At 48.8% G+C, this 20,451-nt stretch overlaps 1 protein-coding gene across 1 annotated transcript in view; it reads left to right on the plus strand.

Moving 5' to 3' along the window:
• Window positions 1-20,451, plus strand: part of Nod2 (nucleotide binding oligomerization domain containing 2) — a 37,583-nt gene extending 17,132 nt beyond the window's left edge. Inside the window, exons 4-12 of the mRNA XM_059262671.1 lie at window positions 850-933; window positions 1,102-1,185; window positions 3,052-3,135; window positions 5,557-5,640; window positions 6,240-6,323; window positions 14,340-14,423; window positions 16,617-16,700; window positions 18,710-19,378; window positions 19,529-20,451. Of these exons, the coding sequence (XP_059118654.1) occupies window positions 850-933; window positions 1,102-1,185; window positions 3,052-3,135; window positions 5,557-5,640; window positions 6,240-6,323; window positions 14,340-14,423; window positions 16,617-16,700; window positions 18,710-18,782 (661 nt within the window). The 3' untranslated portion in view covers window positions 18,783-19,378; window positions 19,529-20,451. The remainder of the gene's footprint in view (window positions 1-849; window positions 934-1,101; window positions 1,186-3,051; window positions 3,136-5,556; window positions 5,641-6,239; window positions 6,324-14,339; window positions 14,424-16,616; window positions 16,701-18,709; window positions 19,379-19,528) is intronic.

Raw genomic sequence — 20,451 nt, forward strand, 5'->3', positions numbered from 1 at the left:
TACATGATGCCATGCCTCTCTGCCATGATAGACGCCTATCCTTCTAGAACCATAAGCCAAAATAAATTCTTGCTTCCATTAAGTTGTTTTTGGTTCATGGTGTTTTATCCCAGAAATAGAAATTGAACTTGGACAGTTAGTGAATAGCTGATCCAGGTCAGGACATCCAGAGGAGGGGGACTACCACCTGAGCTGGTAACCGTCTAGCCAGGACTACTCAAGTTTGCCTGATGGTAAAGAATGGTGGGCATGGTGGTTAAAGTACACAGGTTTCTGATTTCATTGAGTACAGGTTCCTGGCCTGCCAGCTCCATGCAGGGGCCTGAGAAGCTGTGCTTTAGGAAAGCTTTCAGATGACCTTGTGATCCAGGGTCCCTGGAGGAGCTGGAGGGGCTTGATCACATGCAGGCCTTTGATGGGCAAAGGGGAGGTGAGCAGTGCTCATGCACCCAGGAATGTTTCCAAGATTTGAGCCACTGTGTTTATCTAGCTGGTCTGCCATCTGCTTGCTAGGTGGTTCTGCCCTGTTCTGGCTGCTTCTCCCGTGGGTCGGCTCCTTTCCTCCTCACAGCCTTACGTGGGATGATTGTCATGGTCACTACCCTTCTGCAGAGATGGAAACTGGGCTTGGAATTAACTCCATGGCCTCTCAAAGAGAGGGCTCAAGGTCCCCCCACTCCTTGGACTGTCCCCTACCATTAGCTCCCCTGGCAGGGGTTGGGGGGAGGGGTACAGGGTGCCTTGTCCTGGTTCCCAGAAGCACAGTGAGGTTGTCGTTTTGGAGGTGAGAGTCTCTTTGGGGGTTTCTCTTACCAGCTCTACTTTTAACCGAATCCATGTCTTTTTCAGTTTGCGAGATAACAATATCTCAGATCGAGGTATCTGCACACTCATTGAGTATGCTCTTCGCTGTGAGCAGCTGCAGAAACTAGCGTGAGTTGGACTGGGCATGGCCACTGAGGCAGCTATGAGCGGGTGATGGGGTGGACCAGGTGTGACCTGGCTGGAGGATGCAAGGTGGTTCCTAGGAAGAGAGGAAGATACACCCTGGTTGGCTTGCTGGTCATGTGCTTTGTTTCCATCTTCCCTGGAACCCAGCAGGCTCTTCAACAACAAACTCACGGATGGCTGCACCTCCTCCATGGCCAAGCTCCTTGCACACAAGCAGAACTTCTTGTCACTGAGGTGAGCGCTGACTTCCCTTATTATCTGGGTCTGATGTTCCCCATAGCTGAGTTCCCCATAGGTGATCTGGTCTGGACCGTGGGGTGACCCACAGTGGCTGGGGACCCTTGACTGCGTCCAGGAAAGGGTCTCGCTTTGAGCTTGTTTCTCAGATGCCATGGCGTGCTCTGCACTACTGAGGCTGAGGAGCTCCTGTCTCTTGGACGTTTGGTCCCTGGGGTGGGGAGTTTCTGGGTCTTTCTCCCCACTCAGTGTCAATGAAGATTGCACATTCTTTCTGATGCACACCGAACCTATGCTTGCTGTCACAGCTGTGGCACCCAGTTGCTGGATTGTCCCCAAAGCTTCCTCAGCTCTCATCAGGCAAGGTTTGAAATTCCACCCAGAGATCAACAGATACACCCCAAGTCCCTAGTGCCTCTCTCTCCATCTCTCTCAAGTCTCTCTCTCTCAGATAGTCAAGCCTCTTAAGATTTGTGAGGCAATAGCAAAGACAGTGAAGAATCACTTTTATGATTATGGTTATGATTATGATTTGCTGGCTGCCTTTGGAGATGAGGGATGCCACTTTAAAATTTGGTCAGTTAGCTCATCTTAGACAGGGCTACAAAGGCCAAGGCCACAGGTACTACTTTGCATAGAAAGCTCTGTTCTACCACTGTCCCCTGCTCCCCAAGACTCACCTGGTCCAGCAATCCAGGGAAGTCTGTGGGTAGCATGGGCTGTGGGATCCAGAACCAGAGGCCTAGGTTTGTGACCAGCACATGGTGCTTTCATTGTGGCTGAAAACAGGGGCCCTGGAGCTAGGCTGACTTCTGGTTCAACTCTAGAAACCCAGAGATTTGAATCCTTATTAGCTGCATGACCTTGGGTCAGATGTTTTTGTCCCCATCTCTTTTCTTAAAATGGGGATCAGAGTCACAGCCATCTGAAAGGCTGTCACGATGGAGTTAACACACATAGAGCTGGTACAGTACATGCTTTATATAGTAAGCTCAGAGACTGAAGGATCGTGGGTAAATTATGTAAGCTTCCAGCTTGCGCATCCTTATGTTAGTTCAGTCCTCAAAGAAGGGATTATATGAGCAGAAAATGCCCACGAGTGGGAAAATGGGGAGGGAGATGTGGAGGCTGGGGACTGACCCTGCTTGAAGAAGATGGATGGGAGGAAATATTTTGGCTCCAAGAGAGCTCATGAAACCACTGGGGTGCTCTCAAACCTGATTTGCCCAGCAGAGGTCTTGGGGGTATTTTCTTGGTACCACATGCTTTCTGGAATGAGATGGTCATACCTACTCTAACATGGATGTGAGCTAGAGTGGCTTAAAGTGCCTTGAAAAGATGAAATTGTATTGTATTTATTCCAGAAGGCTTGTCTTGGGTGACAGCTCTGAACTATTGCGGGTGGGGTGGGGTGGGGGGACTAGATTCAGCGATGTTAGAGCCTGTGATCTTGTCCTTGCTGATTGCTGCAGCCCGTTGGTCCCCACCTTCCTCCCTCCTGCAGCATGCTCAGTGTGGTCAGGGAACCCTCCGATGCCTCCCCTTCCCAGCCCCTTTAGGCCAGTACCACTCCATGATGACAGTGGGTTCGATGTCATGGGGGAGGGGCGTACGGGGTGTAGACTGAGGATGACTGAAACCAAGAAGCAAAGGTGTGGCAGTTTCCCAGGGAAACCAGCTCCCAGGACAGTTTTCTGCTGTGACCCCTGCCCAGGTCTGTTTGGAAAAACCAAGTGGGCAGGAACCACGGTGGGAGTCAAGATGCCAGCAAGCTCTGCAGAACAGCATGTCACTGCCACCCCCCAGGAGAGGCCAGGGACCAGCGGGCTGCACTTTCTTTGAACTTGTGTGTCTTCCTTTCAGGCTGGGGAACAATCACATTACGGCTGCTGGAGCTCAGGTGCTGGCCCAGGGGCTCAAGAGCAACACCTCCCTGAAGTTCCTGGGGTAGGTTGGGTTCAACGATGGAGGGTCCACTTGAAGAAATGCGTGGCTTTCAAAGACTTCAGGGCAGGCGAGCGCTTCACCTGAAGAGCCCACAGGCAGCCTTGGCTCCAGATGGAAGGGTGGGCTGGGGTGAGCGTGGGTGGTGCTAAGCTGGTTCTGAGCTGCCTCCCTGCTCACCTCCTCACCTGGTAAGGAGGAAATTCATGGTACGGAGGTAGGAGAGGGCTGTGCCTTGAACTGAGGATCTGAGCCTCCTAGTCCTCAGGGGTGCTCGGGACTGGGCTGCCCTCAGAAGTACTCTGTGCTTCTCAAGGACACCAGGGACAAAATGACCAAGGGACAGGTCAGTTGTTGTCAAGAAATGGGGATTGAGGAATCCAAGATGTAGGAAGAGAGAGTAGCTATAGGGCCCGGATGTTTTGACTCATTGCTCTGGCAGGCTAGTTGCCCAGTGTGAGGCAGGAAGGAGACCGCCCATCTGAAGTCAACATCCTTTCTAGCAGTGTTAGCAGCAACAGAGTACACACAGAATGAGGTCTTAGCCCCATGGAGCTCCCTTCTGCCTGAGGTCTCACCAGCCACATCTGGACATTTATGTCCCGTTTAACAGTTTTTAAAAGACACCTGTCTGGGCCAGGGATTGCACCAGGAACTCCAACACTCGCATAGGATGCAGACTGTTCTGTAAGCCTGGCCCCTCCTCTTGCTTCACAACATAGTCTGGGCATCTTTCAGACAGTATGACCTCACTTTAGGAAGAGTTGCAGAGCATCCCGCTGGTTGGCTGGTTCTACTTCATCTATTTGATGTGCACTTGGGATGTTCCTAGGTTTGTTTGTTTCCCTATCACAGTGCCCTGTGCCCAGGGCAGTGTTCTCACACAGCCACACCTCAGTCCACACTTAATCTAATGTATGGGTTAATTTTGTTGCCAGTACTAACCTGTCTGATAGAGACAACTTTAGGGAAGATACGTTTATTTTTGACTCATGGTCTCAGGGTTTAGCCCCTTAAGCTTGAGCAGCACACCGTGGTGGCAGGAACTGTGGGAGGGAAGAGCTGTTCACTTCGTGGCTGATCAGCAAGTGGAAGCAGGATGTAGGAAGAGACCAGGGCCATACACGGCCCCAAGGACATACCCCAGCTGATCTTCTTCTTCCGTGGGCCATAATCCTAGTTCACCACCTCCCATCAATGTCACAGTATGAATCCATCAAGGGATTTATTTATTGGCAAGGTCATACCCCTCACACCATCAGATTGTTGCCGGAAGCACTCTCCCTGACACCCGCAGAGGTGGGCTTTATCTCTTAAATATTTCTCAGCCCAGTGAAGCTGGCAATCAAAATGAACTATTTCACGTAGTGAACAAGGGCAGAAGTCTTTGTTCATCTGTACATATACGCACTCCAGGGCAAGTCCCTCAATGTGTGACACTGGGTCAGAATGTGGGAACTGTGTCCAAGCCACAGCAGGTCAGAGGAGAATGGCTGAGAAGCTGAAGGAGCTGAACAGCATAGAAACAGGGGGATTAAGAAGGAGCAAGAGATGAAAAGCTGGCTTGTCCAGGAGGAGTTAGCATTGTTCTGGGTAGTTATACTGTTGTTCTGAGAACAGTTAGAGACTTCTGGGTGAAAGCTACCAGGAAGCAAATCTGAACTAAAACTAAATCTGGTGAAAGCTATCAGGAAGGAAAAATTCTCAACCATGTGAACTACTACTGAGGGTGAGTTCCCCATCACCGAGGGGTGGGTCCATGAGCCTTCAGTACTGAGGGTGAGTTCCCCATCACCGAGGGGTGGGTCCATGAGCCTTCAGTACTGAGGGTGAGTTCCCCATCACCGAGGGGTGGGTCCATGAGCCTTCAGTACTGAGGGTGAGTTCCCCATCACCGAGGGGTGGGTCCATGAGCCTTCAGTACTGAGGGTGAGTTCCCCATCACCGAGGGGTGGGTCCATGAGCCTTCAGTACTGAGGGTGAGTTCCCCATCACCGAGGGGTGGGTCCATGAGCCTTCAGTACTGAGGGTGAGTTCCCCATCACCGAGGGGTGGGTCCATGAGCCTTCAGTACTGAGGGTGAGTTCCCCATCACCGAGGGGTGGGTCCATGAGCCTTCAGTACTGAGGGTGAGTTCCCCATCACCGAGGGGTGGGTCCAAGAGCTGAGAGTGAGTTCTCCATCACCAAAGAGTGGGTCTACCAACCTTCAGTACTGAGGGTGAGTTCCTCATCACTGAGGGTGGGTCCGTAAGCCTTTATTAAGTCTGTAATGTCACTAAAGAGTCTAAGTGGAGTTTCATCATTTTACTAAGAAGGCGGTGGTAGGTCCACTTTGCTGGGACCACTGAGAACTCCCTGGGGTAGAGTGGCCCCACACAAGCACATCAGCACATGTCTGAAGTATACCCTATTGACTTCTCAGGTTTTGGGGCAACAGTGTGGGTGACAAAGGTACCCAAGCCCTGGCTGATGCTGTGGCTGGTCACCAGAGCATGTTGTGGCTCAGGTAAGCTGTAAGGTGTGTCTTGTCTTTGTCATAGGGGGAACTAGGTCCTTGGGATGGTTTTGAAGGTCACTGAACTTTGTATGCACTCCCTTGAATTAGGAAGTGGAGTAAGGAAGAAAGACCGTTGGGTTTGGGACCAGGAAACTTGAGGATCTGGGGGTGAATTTGGAGGTGAATCCCCTCCTTTTAGGGCCATGATTCCCTGTCAGCAAATTGAAGGCTGTGAGTTGAAACCTTCACATTTTATCTTTTTATTTTTTCTCTTTTAGTAGATTTTTAAAATTTATTTTACATACCAACCACAATTTCCCCTCCTTCCCCTCATCCCGCTCCCTCCCCCATCTCCTTTCTACCGCCCCCCCCCCCATTCACACCTCAGAAATCATATTTTATTTTAAGGACCTGTTCTAGTCTACTGAAAACGGCTGCCCAGTTGGGGAGGGTTTGGAGGCTGCTCCTGGCCTTAAGGGGCACTGTAATCAATTGGTATGTCTAAGATGGGGGACACTATTAGAGTGTGTCATTTGCCCTTCATAGGTCAGCTTGTGTCTGAGGTCCCTCTCTGTACTGACTCACGTTTATTCCATGGTTATGTCCAGCCTGGTGGGGAACAACATTGGCATCGAGGGTGCCCAAGCCTTAGCGCGGATGCTGGAGAAGAACAGGTCCCTGGAGGAACTCTGGTGAGCTGGGAGGACTCCCCTGCTCCTAGGAGGCGAGGCGGGGACTGGTCTTTATTGATTGCGTAGCCTCATTCATGGGAGGCTGCATGGGTAAGCTAAGCCTGGATGACTGATCAATTGATTTTGGCTTTGAATTGTGTGAAGCTGGCAGAGCCTGGCTTCACTGCTAGTTCTTTTTTTTTTTTTTTTTTTTTGGTTTTTTCGAGACAGGGTTTCTCTGTGTAGCTTTGCGCCTTTCCTGGAACTTACTTGGTAGCCCAGGCTGGCCTCGAACTCACAGAGATCCTCCTGGCTCTGCCTCCCGAGTGCTGGGATTAAAGGCGTGCGCCACCACCGCCCGGCCCACTGCTAGTTCTTTTTATCGACATGGATATGTTGGCTTGCTGCTTCATTTATTGCCTGCACATGCCACAGTGGTGAAGACCCCAGACTCTGGAATCAAGTGGGTAAATTAAAGTAATCCCCAGATGACAGGTTTCTACCTGTGAACCGAAAGCAAGAATGCTTCCAGATCGAGAAAGGCGCTTTAAGAATTAAGGAAGGGGCTGGGTTGTGGTGGCACCACACGCCTTTAATCCCAGCCCTCGGGAGGCAGAGGATCTCTGTGAGTTCAAGGCCAGCCTGGTCTACAGAGTGAGATCCAGGACAGGCTCCAAAGCTACACAGGGAAACCCTGTCTTAAAAAAAAAAAAAAAAAGAATTAAGGAAGGTAGTTCTGGTAGAGAGCTTAATATATGCCTGCCATATGTACATGCTTAATATAGTCGCCGCCATATGTATGTGTTTCATAAACGCTACGCTGTGGCGGTGAGGTTGCTGTTACTGTTGCAGCTGTCAACAACTGCAACAGGTAGTAAGTACCACGAGTACTAGTGCCTGGGAAGCTTAGTATTTCAACGTGAGTTTGAGTTCTTCGGAACACTGGCTATTAGCAGGTGAGTGGGGTTTGGGAACATGGAAAGGAGAGCCCCCAAGTGTGCTTCTGACATGGACAGACCTCAGTTATGTGTCCTGTAGACGCTGCCAGAGTCTGCAACTCCAGGGGAGTCTCTGCAGTGCCAGTAAGTAAGAGGAAATACTGAGTGACTTCTCCAGGAAACAGCAAAGCATGGACACTCAAAGGGTCGCCACAAACACAGTGTGGAGGTGTTGTGTGACGAAACTCTTTCTGGGGAGATGTAACACACACGTCTACTCACCCCAGGGGTCATAGGGAGCCCATGACATACCAAAGTATGCATACCACCGAAGACCAACTTGGTGGACCATGAGTATTATTGGGGTGACTTACAGGAATATGGATGAGGGGTCACTTAAGGAGTAGAAAAGACTCAAAGACAGCCGCCTCACCAAAGCCCACCTCAGCATGGGTGACAGCTCACAAAGCTGGGAATCTGGAGCACACTGCCCAGCCTGCAGGCAGCTCAATGGGGTGGACAGTATCCTTTTCAGGTGCCTCAGTTGGTCTAAACCTCTTCCAGGCAGCTCGGCTGGTTTCTGTTTCTTCCAGGCAGTTGGTCTGGTCTCAAGAGTTTTCTTTTGTAGCTCAGCTTTGCTCTGAGAGGGACTTTGAGCTTTTGTTGTTTACACTGGAGTGTGTGTGTGTGTGTGTGTGTGTGTGTGTGTGTGTGTGTGTGTGTGTGTCTAGTGAATCTGATCAGTTTCAGGGACTTCCTGAAGCTATTTGGAGTTGTTTACCTTTCTGCTTAAGGAGCTTTCCTGTAGGATGGAATGTTTTAATCTTGGAAGAATATGGGAGGCCTGCCCTCACATTTTCCCCCAGGTACTCTTGAGCAAGGAGAAATGAGGAATATGTAGATAGAACTATAGAGGAAAGAGGCAGATAGAAACACAGGATAGCTTCAGGAGGGCCTGGGTCAAAACCCACTAGCCCCTTCTGTCTCTACTAATGGGCTTTTAAAGGAATGCCAAGGGGTGAAGCAAAAGATCTCCCTCTAGCACGGCCAAGTACAGACCATCCCAGGCACCTGGTGACCATGCACGTGGTCAAGCCATCCCCTAACGCAGCCCTGCTGTGTAAAGCAAGCTCAGATCTCACTAGGAATCCCTTGTTGGCTCCCACAGAAGACACTGTTGCACAACACTCCACTTCTTTTTTGGCTCTTACGTTCTTTTTGTCCCTTTTGTAATGCCTTTGAGCCTTCGAGGAGATGATGATAGATGTCCACCTATGGCTAAGAAACAGGCCACCATGCCACAGTAACAGTCACTTGTTCTTCAGAGCTTCACTGGTGGTTATGAGTTGAGGCTGCCAACAACAGTGATCTATGGGTATAAACACGCGTTTAGAAGACAGCTGGACAGGCACACTATATCCATCTAGAAAAACCATTGAAGTTGTTTTCCCACTGGGACCCAAGACCTCCTCAGCCATACTGGATTACAACACCAGATGTGAACTCCCTCTTGTGGAGTGGTCCTGAAAGCATGCGCATGCAGCGTTTCTAGCAGCAGGGTCTTCCTGTCTAGTTCTGGCATGCAACAACAGCAGTAGCAATGTTTTTATTTGAGGGTCCTCAGGGGCTTTCCTGGCCAACAACTCACAGGGATGTAGCCCACCTCTGGTACTGGGGTTTGTATTCAATGCCATTACAGCCTCTGGAAGCCTGCCTGCCCTCCCTGCCCTGTCCCTCTCTCTTTCTTTCCTCATGTAAGGTCTTTTGGATTTAAATGCTTTAGCTGTTGGTTCAATTACTGGGTGATGCTCAGTGGCTTTAAAGGACACTGGTCCCAGGACAGCCTGTAGGACATTAGTACTAGAGCTTGTAGACACCGCCTTTCACTGTTTGAAGTATGGATGTCATCTTTGTTGAGTTTGATCTTGTGCCACACCAGAAAGCAGTTTGGTCAGGAGGCCTTCAGTCCAGCCCTTGGTTGGGTAAGCTGATTTTACAGTCACTGGGGTGGAACCAGTTATGGACTTGACCCGCTGGGATGTTTTATATACCTCTTACAGTTGCTGGTCAAGTGATGTCTACTCAGCTTTTGTTTCTTTTTGTGACCGACACCACAACTCTATGGAACCATTTGTTCAGGGTGTTTTTGCCAAAGCCGCCAGCTATAGCCTGTTGAACTCTTGGTGATTTCCACTAGAAAGGGACACTGGGGTAGGGGACACACTACTGTTTAGCCTATTCTACAAGGGTCTTAGCCTGCTCAAAAGCCCCTTGAGCCTCTCTGTCCCAAGCCTGTATAACACTCTTTATCAAGTTATACAGAAGACAGACAGCTTAGGCAAGATGGGGTATGAAAGTCTGCCAAAATCGCTGGGTGTGGTGGCACATGTCTTAAATCTCAGCACCCGGGAGGCAGAGGCAGGTGGATCTCTGAGTTGGAGGCCAGACTGGTCTACAGAACAAGTTCCAGGGCAGCCAGTGTTACGCAGAGAAACCTCGTCTCAAAAAACAAAACAAAAAAAGAAAGAAAGAAAGAAAGAAAGAAAGAAAGAAAGAAAGAAAGAAAGAAAAAGAAAAGAAAATCTGCCAATGTCCCAAGAGTCCCCAGGATGCCTGTAGCTTCTTCACATGTACAGGCACTGGCTGTTGCAGGATTTTGCAATAACATTGCCAGGTATAGATACATCTTACCAGACCGTAATTACACAAGAATTTTATAGCTGTGTTGGACCCTTGTACCTGGTGCAGACTGAGCTCCCGTCCTTGTTCCTTTAGATTCTACCTCTATGTCTCTCTAATGGCTTTTCAAATCTGTAAAACACTCAGGGATTAGCATTATGTCATCTATAAAGCAAAACCTTTTCCAGAAGCGGGGGGTGGGCGTGGGGGTGGTGGTGGTGGTGGTGGTGGTGGTGGTGGTGCAAGGCAACATCCTGAGCCACCATCCCATAACAAATAGTGAGGTTATAAAGATACCTTGGCGAAGCACTCAGAAAGCCTGTTGTCACGTGTTCTCAGTAAGCATCAGGTGACCCCAGAAGTTCACAACTAACAAGCTACTAAAGTTGAACGTAAGCCAAGGTTAATATCGCATGGAAAGGTTCCATCCACTTCTATCGATTGCTTCCTCCACAGATCAAGGTAGGGTGCACAGCATGGATAGGAGGCACTAACCTAATTAGCTCCCTGGACCCTCAGTCATTCTCTGTGAGCCATTATGTTTTCACACCCTGAAGCTCTTTCACAGAGCCTTCCCATGTCTCTCTGCACTGGATGAACTCAGCGGGCCTGACTTAATCTGTTCAGATCTGCGTAGGGTCAAAGGTGAGAGTAGCCCTGCTCTCCTCTGCTGCACCTGCTGGATCCCTGGGTCAGAGTGGCCCTGGGTCGGCACTGTGGACGCAGCAGCAGCTGTTGCCTATCCATTCATTGCAGCCTGGCTGGGCAAACCATCTCCTCCACCCTCGCATAACCTTTGGCTGGAGGGGAATGTGCTCGCCTTACTCTGGGAGGATAATTACCCACCCTGGGGCAGCCTTGCTCATCTTCACCTGTGTTGTTTTCTCACCAATGTCTTCTGTGAACTGCTCCTTGGGTTCCAAAGCCTCCCAGCATCTCCTTAGCTCACAGTGTGGCGTCTTATTAATTTTTTCCTTAGAAACCCCAGCTTGACACAAATCTTGTCACATTAGTTTTTGAGTAACCCAGACAGACTTTCCCTCCTTCTTTCATTCATTCATTTATCTATTTTTTAAATTTATTCTCCTTTACTTCATTCTCTCACAGACTCTCTTCAGATGCTGGTCTAAGTCACTGAGATCCGCTAAAGCCTTTTCTCTACTTCATAAAGATCTTGCCTCACCAAAGGGCTCAGCAAAGCCACTACGGCTCCAGACCAGCCCCGAGGTCCATACTGGAGCAATCTTTTCCTTAACTCCTCTGTGAACACAGGTCTGGCTGACCCAGTGAACTGGGGTTCCAACACAGCTTCTCTTATTCCTAGTTCCCCCAGTAATATTTGCCCCTCCTCTGTGGTCCCCCAGTTCCTGATATTATGGGCACTTCAGATGATGATAAGCAATTGTTCTTAGGGCTTTAATAAGCCAATCCATCAGGGACTGATTTCCTTCAGACAGTCGCAGGTTATTCAGCCTTTGCCTTAAGGAGGGATGGGAAGTCACATTACTCAGTGTTTCTGCCTCCACAGCACTCAGACTGATCCCAGCCACTCCCATGTCCCACGGCCTCACAAGCCAGGCTGAGACAGGCTCTTTCATTGTTTGTTTCAAAGTTTCCCCATGAAGCAGTTTAAGTGTTGAGTATTTTCTGTTCAGTGCAACTAGTTTTTGCACTGAACCACTGTTAATGCCCACCCCCATCTGTAGGTTGGATTACATTTTTTTTTTCAAATTTTTTTTTTAACTAAAGTTTTGGCTTGAGGGGTATCTTAATCACTTTTACCCTTTCTCAACCTCTCCTTTATCTAATATACCTACCAAGTCAGAGGCTAACTGGGAGGATGCTAGTCTCATCTCCCTTTCTGGTTGCAATTGTTCCTTTACATTAGCAAGTTTCCGCTTGGCCGCCATCTTGGCCTCAGATGTATTTCTAACCACACACAATGGAGGCCAGGCAACCTTGCTTGCTTGATCCTTGTGTGTGCGAATCTCAAAGACTGCAAGATTTCCTCTAAACCTTCAACTGTTTTCAGGGCATCTCCATATTCACTTGGGGGACCCCACTCATCAAGCAGGCATGCCAACCCACACCACACAGACAACTGCCACCCTGGGATTCCTCCCACAGACACTGCTAACCCTGATGGCTCAGCCTTAGTTGCATGTCTCACTACCCATAGCATAAACCATGCAACCACTGTCCTAGGACAAAGACACACTAACACACACCATACAGGAAGGGACAACTATAGGAATTTCCTTTGTGGATGCTCCCCACCTCAGGCTGCTTAGCAACAGCCTCCGTTGCATGTCTTGCTATGCATAGCTAGGAATCTGCGCTCACTCCTTCCCAACTATCTTTGGTTCTAGCCAGGTGCCAATTATGTTATGTGACAAAACTTTTCCTGGAGAGACACAACACACACACCTACTCCTTAGCCCAGAAAAGGAGCCCATGACAGACCAAAGTATGGATACCACCAAGGTCCAACTTGGTGAACCATGAGTTTTACTGGGGTTACTTGTAGAAATATAGATAAGGGGCTACTTACAGGAGCAGATGTAATATAAATGTAAAATAACTCCATGACAGCTGCATCACCAAAGCCCACCCCAGCATGGGTGACAGCTCATAAATCTGGAAACCTAGAACACACTGCACAGCCTGCAGGCAGCTCAACAGGTTGAAGAATGAGAGTGACTCAGTTGGTCTAAAACTCTTTTAGGCAGCTCAGCTGGTTTCTACTTCTTCCAGGCAACTTGTCTGGTCTCAGTCTTCTTTGTAGATTGACTTGCCCGAGAGTCTTCTTTGCAGCTGGGCTTTGCTCCTTTGAGTGGGAATCTCAGCTTTTATTGTTTACTCTGGCAGGGAGGAGCCTAGTGAATCCTGTCAGTTTCAGGGACTTCCTGAAGCTACTTTGAGTTATTTACCTTCCTGCTTAAGGAGCTTCTCTGTAGGATGGTATGTTTCAATCTGAGAGGAAACTGTTGCACAGCAGGAGCAGCCTGGGATCTGAGGATGCAGCGTTGATTATATGCTGATTGGGAATTACCCTCATTACTTCTTGGTAGAGAAGCACCTCATTGTATGAGGTATTGCTTATGATTTTTTTTTTCAACACAAGCTTGTCCTGGATCTCACTCTACACCAAGCTGGCCTCAAATTCATAGAGATCTGCCTGGCTCTGCCTCCAGAGTGCTAGGATTAAAGGTGTGCGCCACCACCACCCGGCTGGTATTGCTTGTGATTATGAATGATTGCTTGCCTAACCCTGGCTATAGCAGAGAGTAGAAAATGCTGTATATTTGTTTGTTTTGAGCACATAGCTTCCCACAGCAAAATGAAGTTTATTATTAATATAAGAAAGAAAGGAACATGGGTATTAGATAGAGGCATAAAGGAACTTTAGATAAGTAGATTTAGCAGAGTTTATATGAGCAAAGACCGATTAATGAACAGATTGGCACTTAGAATTAGGAGGGGTTCAGAAAGCTCCACCCAGCACCAAGGGCAGCACTGTTTACAGACAGGAAAAGGAAGTCATATACAGAAACAACTTGTTGGCAACATTTGGATGTGGTGTGACAGGTTGCCAGCCTGCGACCTGCTGAAGTGTGGCCGTCATGATTGTCTGAAACCAAGCTATTTGCTGCAAGAATATGTTCTTGTTAGGTTGCACTTTGTTTGCATACTAAATTAAGTTGCAGTTTGCTGCAAGGGACTCAAAAGTATGGAGGCAAACTCAGGCCAAATTTAGTGTAAGTTAATTCTACCACACGGTAGAAAGCCCCCATCTGTGAGGCTCAAGCTGGCAAAGGTTTATTTTCTTGTGTCTTGGAAGTCTGGAGGTAGGCGGTTTAGAGCTATAGTGGTGTCTATAGCAGGCTAGCCAGGGCCTCAACTGTCTCTATGTCTTCATCTCGTGATCAAGATAACTGCTCTCTCGGCAGCAACTACTTTTTGTCTTCCAGGATTCAGTCTCTGTATCGCACAAGGGCAAAAGGCAGGCAGAGCACCTCCCTTTCAGGAGCATTCCTGGAAGCTCCCATCTGTCAACTTTCCCTGGGTATCCACGGCTCTGTGTGTGTCGCTTGGCCAATTCTGGTTGCAGTGGAAAGCAGGGGATGCATTTTCTTCTTGAAGAACATAGCTTCTCACACCAAAATAAAGTTTCTTGTTAATCTAGGAAAGAAAGCAACAAAAGTATTCATAGCTTTGCATGATGGGGATTTTTATATTGTGGCACTGTGGAGTGAGTTCCCTTGCAAAGCTGTCCCTGGAATTGACACTCCTCACCCCTCTTGTCTTTCTTATTCTTGCTGAGTATTGGGAGTCTCTAAATGGGGTGGGGGTATAGGTTAACTCTTCCTCCACAGTCAGTGTCACCAGGACAACTTGACCTCCTTTTTGTTTTTGGCAGCCTGGAGGAAAACCATGTCCGTGACGAAGGGGTGTGTTTTCTCGCAGAAGGACTAAAAAGAAACTCAAGTTTGAAAATCTTGAAGTAAGTACCGCAGGATGGTACAATAATGCCTAGCCTGAGGAGGGGTTTTAGGGTCCAAGATCTGGCTCTGGCCAGCTCTGGAACCTCACCGAGGAGTCTGGTGGGGAAAGCTTGCCTTGGTCTGGGCAGATAAGGATGCCGGTGCTCAGTGCTTACCTGGCATCTGGGTGGTCCTGGGAAACACTGCAGGAGGAGAGGTTTAGTGTGGCAGGAAGGGATGGTGACCACAGAGGGTGGACCTGGGGTTGGTTATCACTGAGGAGATTAGAACTCGTGCTGCCGGGGCCTCCAGGAGTTGGCAGAGCATGCCTGACACCTACCCAATGCAAGAGTGGAGCGGCAGGATGTTTATTCTCCAATGCATGCCCTTTTGCAAGAGGTGTGTCTATGGGGCTGTCTGTTGTCCCGAACTTCCAGCTTACTCCTACGTGGCTGAGCTTGCCCCAAGAGTCTAGAGCACTGGTTCTCAACCTGGGGGTTGAGTGACCCTTTCACAGAGTCTCCTAAGATCATCAGAAAGCCCAAACATTTACATTACAGATCATAACACTGGCAAAATTTCAGTTGCGAAGTAGCAAGGAAAATAATTTTATGGTTGGGGGGGGTCACCACAACATGGGGAACTGTGTTAAAAGGTCGAAGCCTTGGGAAGGTTGAGAAACACTGCTCTAGAGAGTGGCAGATCTCAGCAAGCGACGCTCGGAATTAGAAATGTAAGTTGAGGGAGCGTGGGTGGGCAGGCTGACTGTACCTGCTGCGTGACCGTAGGTTTCCTCCTTCCTCCGGGGGCCATAGCTGCTCAGACAGAAGGGCTATTTGGGTGGTCATCTCCAGTGGTGTCTCCTGGTGTGACATGTGCTTTGAGTGCTGGTGTTTGCTCACGTGTGCGTTCATCCATGGGTTGGACAGGGTTTGCACACTCATCTATGCGTTTGTATAGGAAGTGGTCCTGCCCCAACTCTGTGCCAGGTGGAAGGGACAGACGGAGCAGGCTCTCATTCTCCCGCTTCTCAGATTCTGATGGTGGAGACAGAGGCAAACAAAAGGCTCATTTCTGGCTGGGAGGGAAGTGTGGTTGCTGCCAGCTGGACGCCAAAGGCCTTCAAGAAGGTGGGATTTGAATTCAAACTAGAAAGGCCCCCGTCACACTGAGGCCCGGGAGGCACATCAGGTGCACGGAACAGCGCGTGCTGTTGGGGCACATGGCGACACTTGGTACATCCTGGATCGGGTGTGGATGTGGCAGGTTTGTCCTTCCTCATTGCTACACTTTGCCTCACTTGACCTTAAGGAGGCCAGGCGATGGCGGAAGTGGGGGTTGTCCTGTGTTACCTGATTATTCAGCATCCCAAGTAGTCCTCATATCTATATCTATATATATGTGAGGAGACAAAGAAAGAGAAATGGGATGGAGAGAGAGAGAGAGAGAGAGAGAGAGAGAGAGAGAGAGAGAGAGAGCTCCCACCTCTTTCTTTTCCACGGTCTTCTCTGCCAAGTGTTGGTTGGAGTCCAGGCTTCACAGGCAGACAGTCTCTCTCCTTGGACAGATGCCTGAGTTGCCTCAAGTGTAAAGGGATAGTAATTGGCCTCCTCATGGGTTCTGAGCATGCACTGACGTAACGGGCAGAGAGCTGGCACACAGGAAAAGCTTAGCACATGCTGGCATTGTTCTTAGCATCGCTTTGATGACAGATGTGCAGCAGGCCAGTGCTAGGGAGGAAGGCAGATGGGGCAGAAGTTCCTAGAAGGCAAGGCTGGGAGCAGAAGTTTCCAGTGTGGATCTGGTCCTGTCCCAGGCTCTGTCTCTAACCTATGTCCTCGTGCATCTCTGTTTGTGAGGTACTCACTGTCCATGAGGCGCTGGGCCAAGAGGTCTTGCTATGCCACTTTCTGTTGAGTTCTTATTCTCTGTGAGGCAGGCACTTCCTTATTCAGACAGACTTGCTGAAGACTGAATGGAAAATGGTAGAGGTTGGATCTGAACCCTTGGAAGCCTGGCACTGAACTGTGGGGCTCATCCCTTATGTCCTTCATGTGTGGCTAGTTTGGTGAGTGGAAGAGGGGCTCTCTTCACAGGAACATTGGCCCTTGTGGATGATCTCACTGGACTTGTGTGGCAGGTTTCCTGAAACCAGACAGGCTCGGCGGAAGACCAAGTGTTATAGTAGCACGTCTTGTCTACCTCTCTTCCAGGCTGTCCAACAACGGCATTACCTACCGGGGCGCAGAAGCCCTCCTTCAGGCCCTCGGCAGGAACAGTACCATTCTGGAAGTTTGGTAAGGCAGTTGGGGAAACTTTTTTGCCTTCCCAAGCTTTGTTTTTCCTACCTGTAGATGGGATGAGAGAGAGAGAAAAACGGTGGGATTTTGAAGATGAGTTTGACCCACATTAGATATTGCTCTGCACACAATAGATTTAGACCTCTGGCTATAAAGGACGTCTGTCTCTCTTAAGGAGGGGCCAGTTTTGCTCAAAATCAGAAGTAGTACTGGGTGTGATGGTGTGTAACTGTAATCCCAGTGCTCAAGAGGCCGGGACAGGAGGAATTTGTTTTGTTTTGTTTTTGTACACAGGGTTTCTCTGTGTAGCCTTGGCTGTCCTAGAACTCATTCTGAGACCGGGCTGGCCTCAGACTCAGAGAGATCCACCTGCCTCTGTCCCCTGTGTGCTCAAGGCGTGCACCACCACAACCTGGTGAGACAGGAGGATTTTGAATTTTAAGTCAGCCTAGCAGGCAGATAGACTGACAGACAGAATGAACGAACAAAAATAGAAAGAAAGAAAGAAAGAAAGAAAGAAAGAAAGAAAGAAAGAGAGAGAGAGAGAGAGAGGAAGGGAGGGAGGGAGGAAGAAAGTAAGAAAGGAAAGAAGGAAGACAATAAATGGAAGTGTCAAATCAGGAGTATTTATTCTGAAACTGGTGTTCTAAGCTGCAAAGTAGGAATGGGGCGTGGGTAGATAATGAAAACAAGAGCCCTGTTACTCCCTTTTGGCCATGACATCTGCTCTTACAGATTGAGGATGCTATGTGAGACCCTCCGCACCTTTGAATTCTGGAGATTACACAGGGTGGGGACTGCAGTATGGCACGGCTACATCTGTATCATGAAAAGCCACAGTTCTTCATGTGTTTGGAAAAGGCATCCAGATACCACTTGATTTAGGCTCCTATGTCTCATGTAAAAAGCAGAAAAGAATGCTCTGGCTTGACATATAATGAGAGAAAATTACTATTTGTGTGTTTCTGGCATTGACCTAGGTATCAATATTTTAAAACTAAGAGAGACCCTATGAGTCTGTATTTCAGATCAGGCATATATAGTGGTATATGCCTATAATGCTAATACTTAGGAAACTGAGGCAGGATTGTAAGTTCCAGCAAGTCTGGGCAAGAGCCTAGCTCCAAATAAAACAAGCACACTTTACAGTATTTTCTCAAAATTGCTGTCTACTCCGGGGCCCTATTTTCTCTATCCTCCTGCTCACCCATCCCTACCCCCCATTTCAGACAGAACCTCATGTAGCCCAGGCTGGCTTCAGACTCACTGTGTAGGCCAAGGATAAACTCCCAATTCTTTTGCCTCCCTTCGAAGGCCTGGGATTACAGGTGTGCATCACTGTGCCTGGCCTGACCATGCTCAATGCCAGACATTTAACCAGGGTGGAGGAAAACTTCTTAGGTGGGCAGACTCTTAGATCTGGCTGCAGACCCACAAGGCCTATTACCTAGACAGTTCCCATCAGCACTTGTGTTTTGTACAATAGCAAACAGATCTCAAATACTAAAATTGAAACCAAAGCTGAAATCCCCTGGGCTGGGACACTTTGCTTCCTGTGTGATTTTGAAGTCTCGTTGTTGGGGAGGTCAAGTAATCTAGCATTTGAGACAGCACGTTTGTTTGCCTAAGGAACGTCACATTCTGTTGTCCAGTAGACCAGTCTCAGGCTGCTACTTAAGGGTTCCAATACCCCTTGCTGCTGATGGATGAAGCTGTGTGGGCATGGACTTTGCTCACTTCCTTCTTAACAGATGTGATTAGTGCCTGAAAAAGAACAGCTGGCCCCGGGAGTCTGTAGCTGGCATGGCCCAGTGTTGCTGATCCTGTGGGGTGGTCCAGACAGTCCTGGATGGCAGATGGTAAAAAGAGAACCCCTTCCATCTAGTGAGCCTGGCTGGGACTGAGCATCAGCCCCTCCCAGCATGGGTTTAAGGGTGGCCACTCTCCATGCAAGCCTTCACTCAGGCTTGTCTTCACTCAGCTCTCACTGCCTTTCATCCCTGCAGGCTACGAGGAAACACCTTCTCCCTGGAAGAAATGGAAACACTTAGCTCCAGTGACAGCAGACTCCTGCTGTGACGTCACAGCCTTGGAAGCTTGGACTCTGGAGACTGAATAGCTTCAGGCAGTATCCATGTGCTACTCAGGGCTGGACATTTTCCCTGGGAGCACTATAGTCACCTTGTGAGAGCAGAAAAAGGTGCTCCAGTGCCCTCCAGAATTGACTTTTCCCAAGGATGCATGATGGGTGGTCTTGGTTAACTGAACTGGTTTAAGAGACACGTGGGACTAGAGGACCGCATTTCTGTGGGTGTCTAGAGAGGGCCATCATATAGGACAGTAACTGAGAGGGGAAAGGACCTGACTGAATGTGGGTAGCACAATCCACTGGGTGCCCCATGGGACGAAGTTGAGGAGGAGGAAGACAGCATATTACATGCACGAGCCCCTCCCCTTCCTGAGTGAGGACTTCTGTGACCGGCTGCCATCACCATAGGACAGCAGACTTCAGCTTCTTCGGTCTTTCAACATGGACCCATCACCAGCGACATTTTAGGGAGCTTCCAGGCCTCGAGCTGATGGAACTGCTGAGGTGTTCTGCTTCTTGGTCTGGGCAGCTACCAGATTCTCTGCCTCTCCAGATGGCCATTGTTGGACTACCCAGTCCTGATGGTGTAAGTGGATCTGAGAAATTCCCTTTCCTTCTCCTCCCTCCTCCCCTCCCCCTTCTCTTTTTCTCTCCCTCCTCCCACCCACCCTGTTGGTTCTGTTCCTCAGAAGAACTCTGGCTAATGCACCTGCTTTTGCTCTTTTTTCTTTTCTAGGCTCTAAGCATGTGATGAACACAGGAGGCCCCCTCTGTCAGTATGTGGCTGGCCTCCAGCTGAATGACCAGGGTTCTGATGGGGGTCAGTCAGATCCATGGATGGCAACTCAGGGCCTGTTGGTGTGGAGACCTAGACCCACATGCAAGACACCCCCCTCCTCTCTCTTGGAGAGGAATATTCAGGAAACAGCTCTTAGTTACATCTGGACTCAGCTCACCCTTTAAGGGCATCCCACTCTGGTCTCCCCAACTCACTCTACATGCAGCCCAACAGGACCTCAACCCAGACAGCCAACATAATACCTATCCTGCTCTCCTTTCTCAACACAAATAACAGCCATTTGCCTCTGGGATGTTCTAGATTTACAAGCAAAACATGAGCACGCTCCAGCTGGGACACACGTGGACTTGGGTTTCCAGTAACATCCATTACTCTGTATCTGAGCCTTTGGAATCCGTCCCTCCCCCAGCTGAAGCTTTTTAGAATTAATCTGGGCCAGAATTTCAAACAACCCCACCAGGCCTTGAGTTGGTGCCTGTGAACCAAACTCTGACAACGGGCTTCTGAAGCATATTCATAAAAGACAGCTCTATTTTATCTGTGACAGAATGCTTTAGGATATAGAGTCAGGGGTTGGAGGTTTGCAGGGGACAAAACTGGGCCTTTTTTTTTTTTCTAAGCAAGGTCTTTTTGTGTTTTTCAAAATGCCACCTTTGTAATTTGTAAATTACACAGATTTTACTGCCTTCCATGTCATTATGTGTGAAAACAGGTTAATATTTATAAACTGCATTGTTTTATTTTAAGTTGGCACTTTTATAGAAAATGTGGTCATGAACTTTCTGTTATAAATAACCACAGAGGTGAAACCTATTGAGTTACCAAAGCTGTGTTCATTGTGATGAAACATTTAAAAATAT

Source organism: Peromyscus eremicus, chromosome 5 (genome assembly GCF_949786415.1).
Source record: "Peromyscus eremicus chromosome 5, PerEre_H2_v1, whole genome shotgun sequence".
NCBI classification, from domain to species: Eukaryota; Metazoa; Chordata; class Mammalia; order Rodentia; family Cricetidae; genus Peromyscus; species Peromyscus eremicus.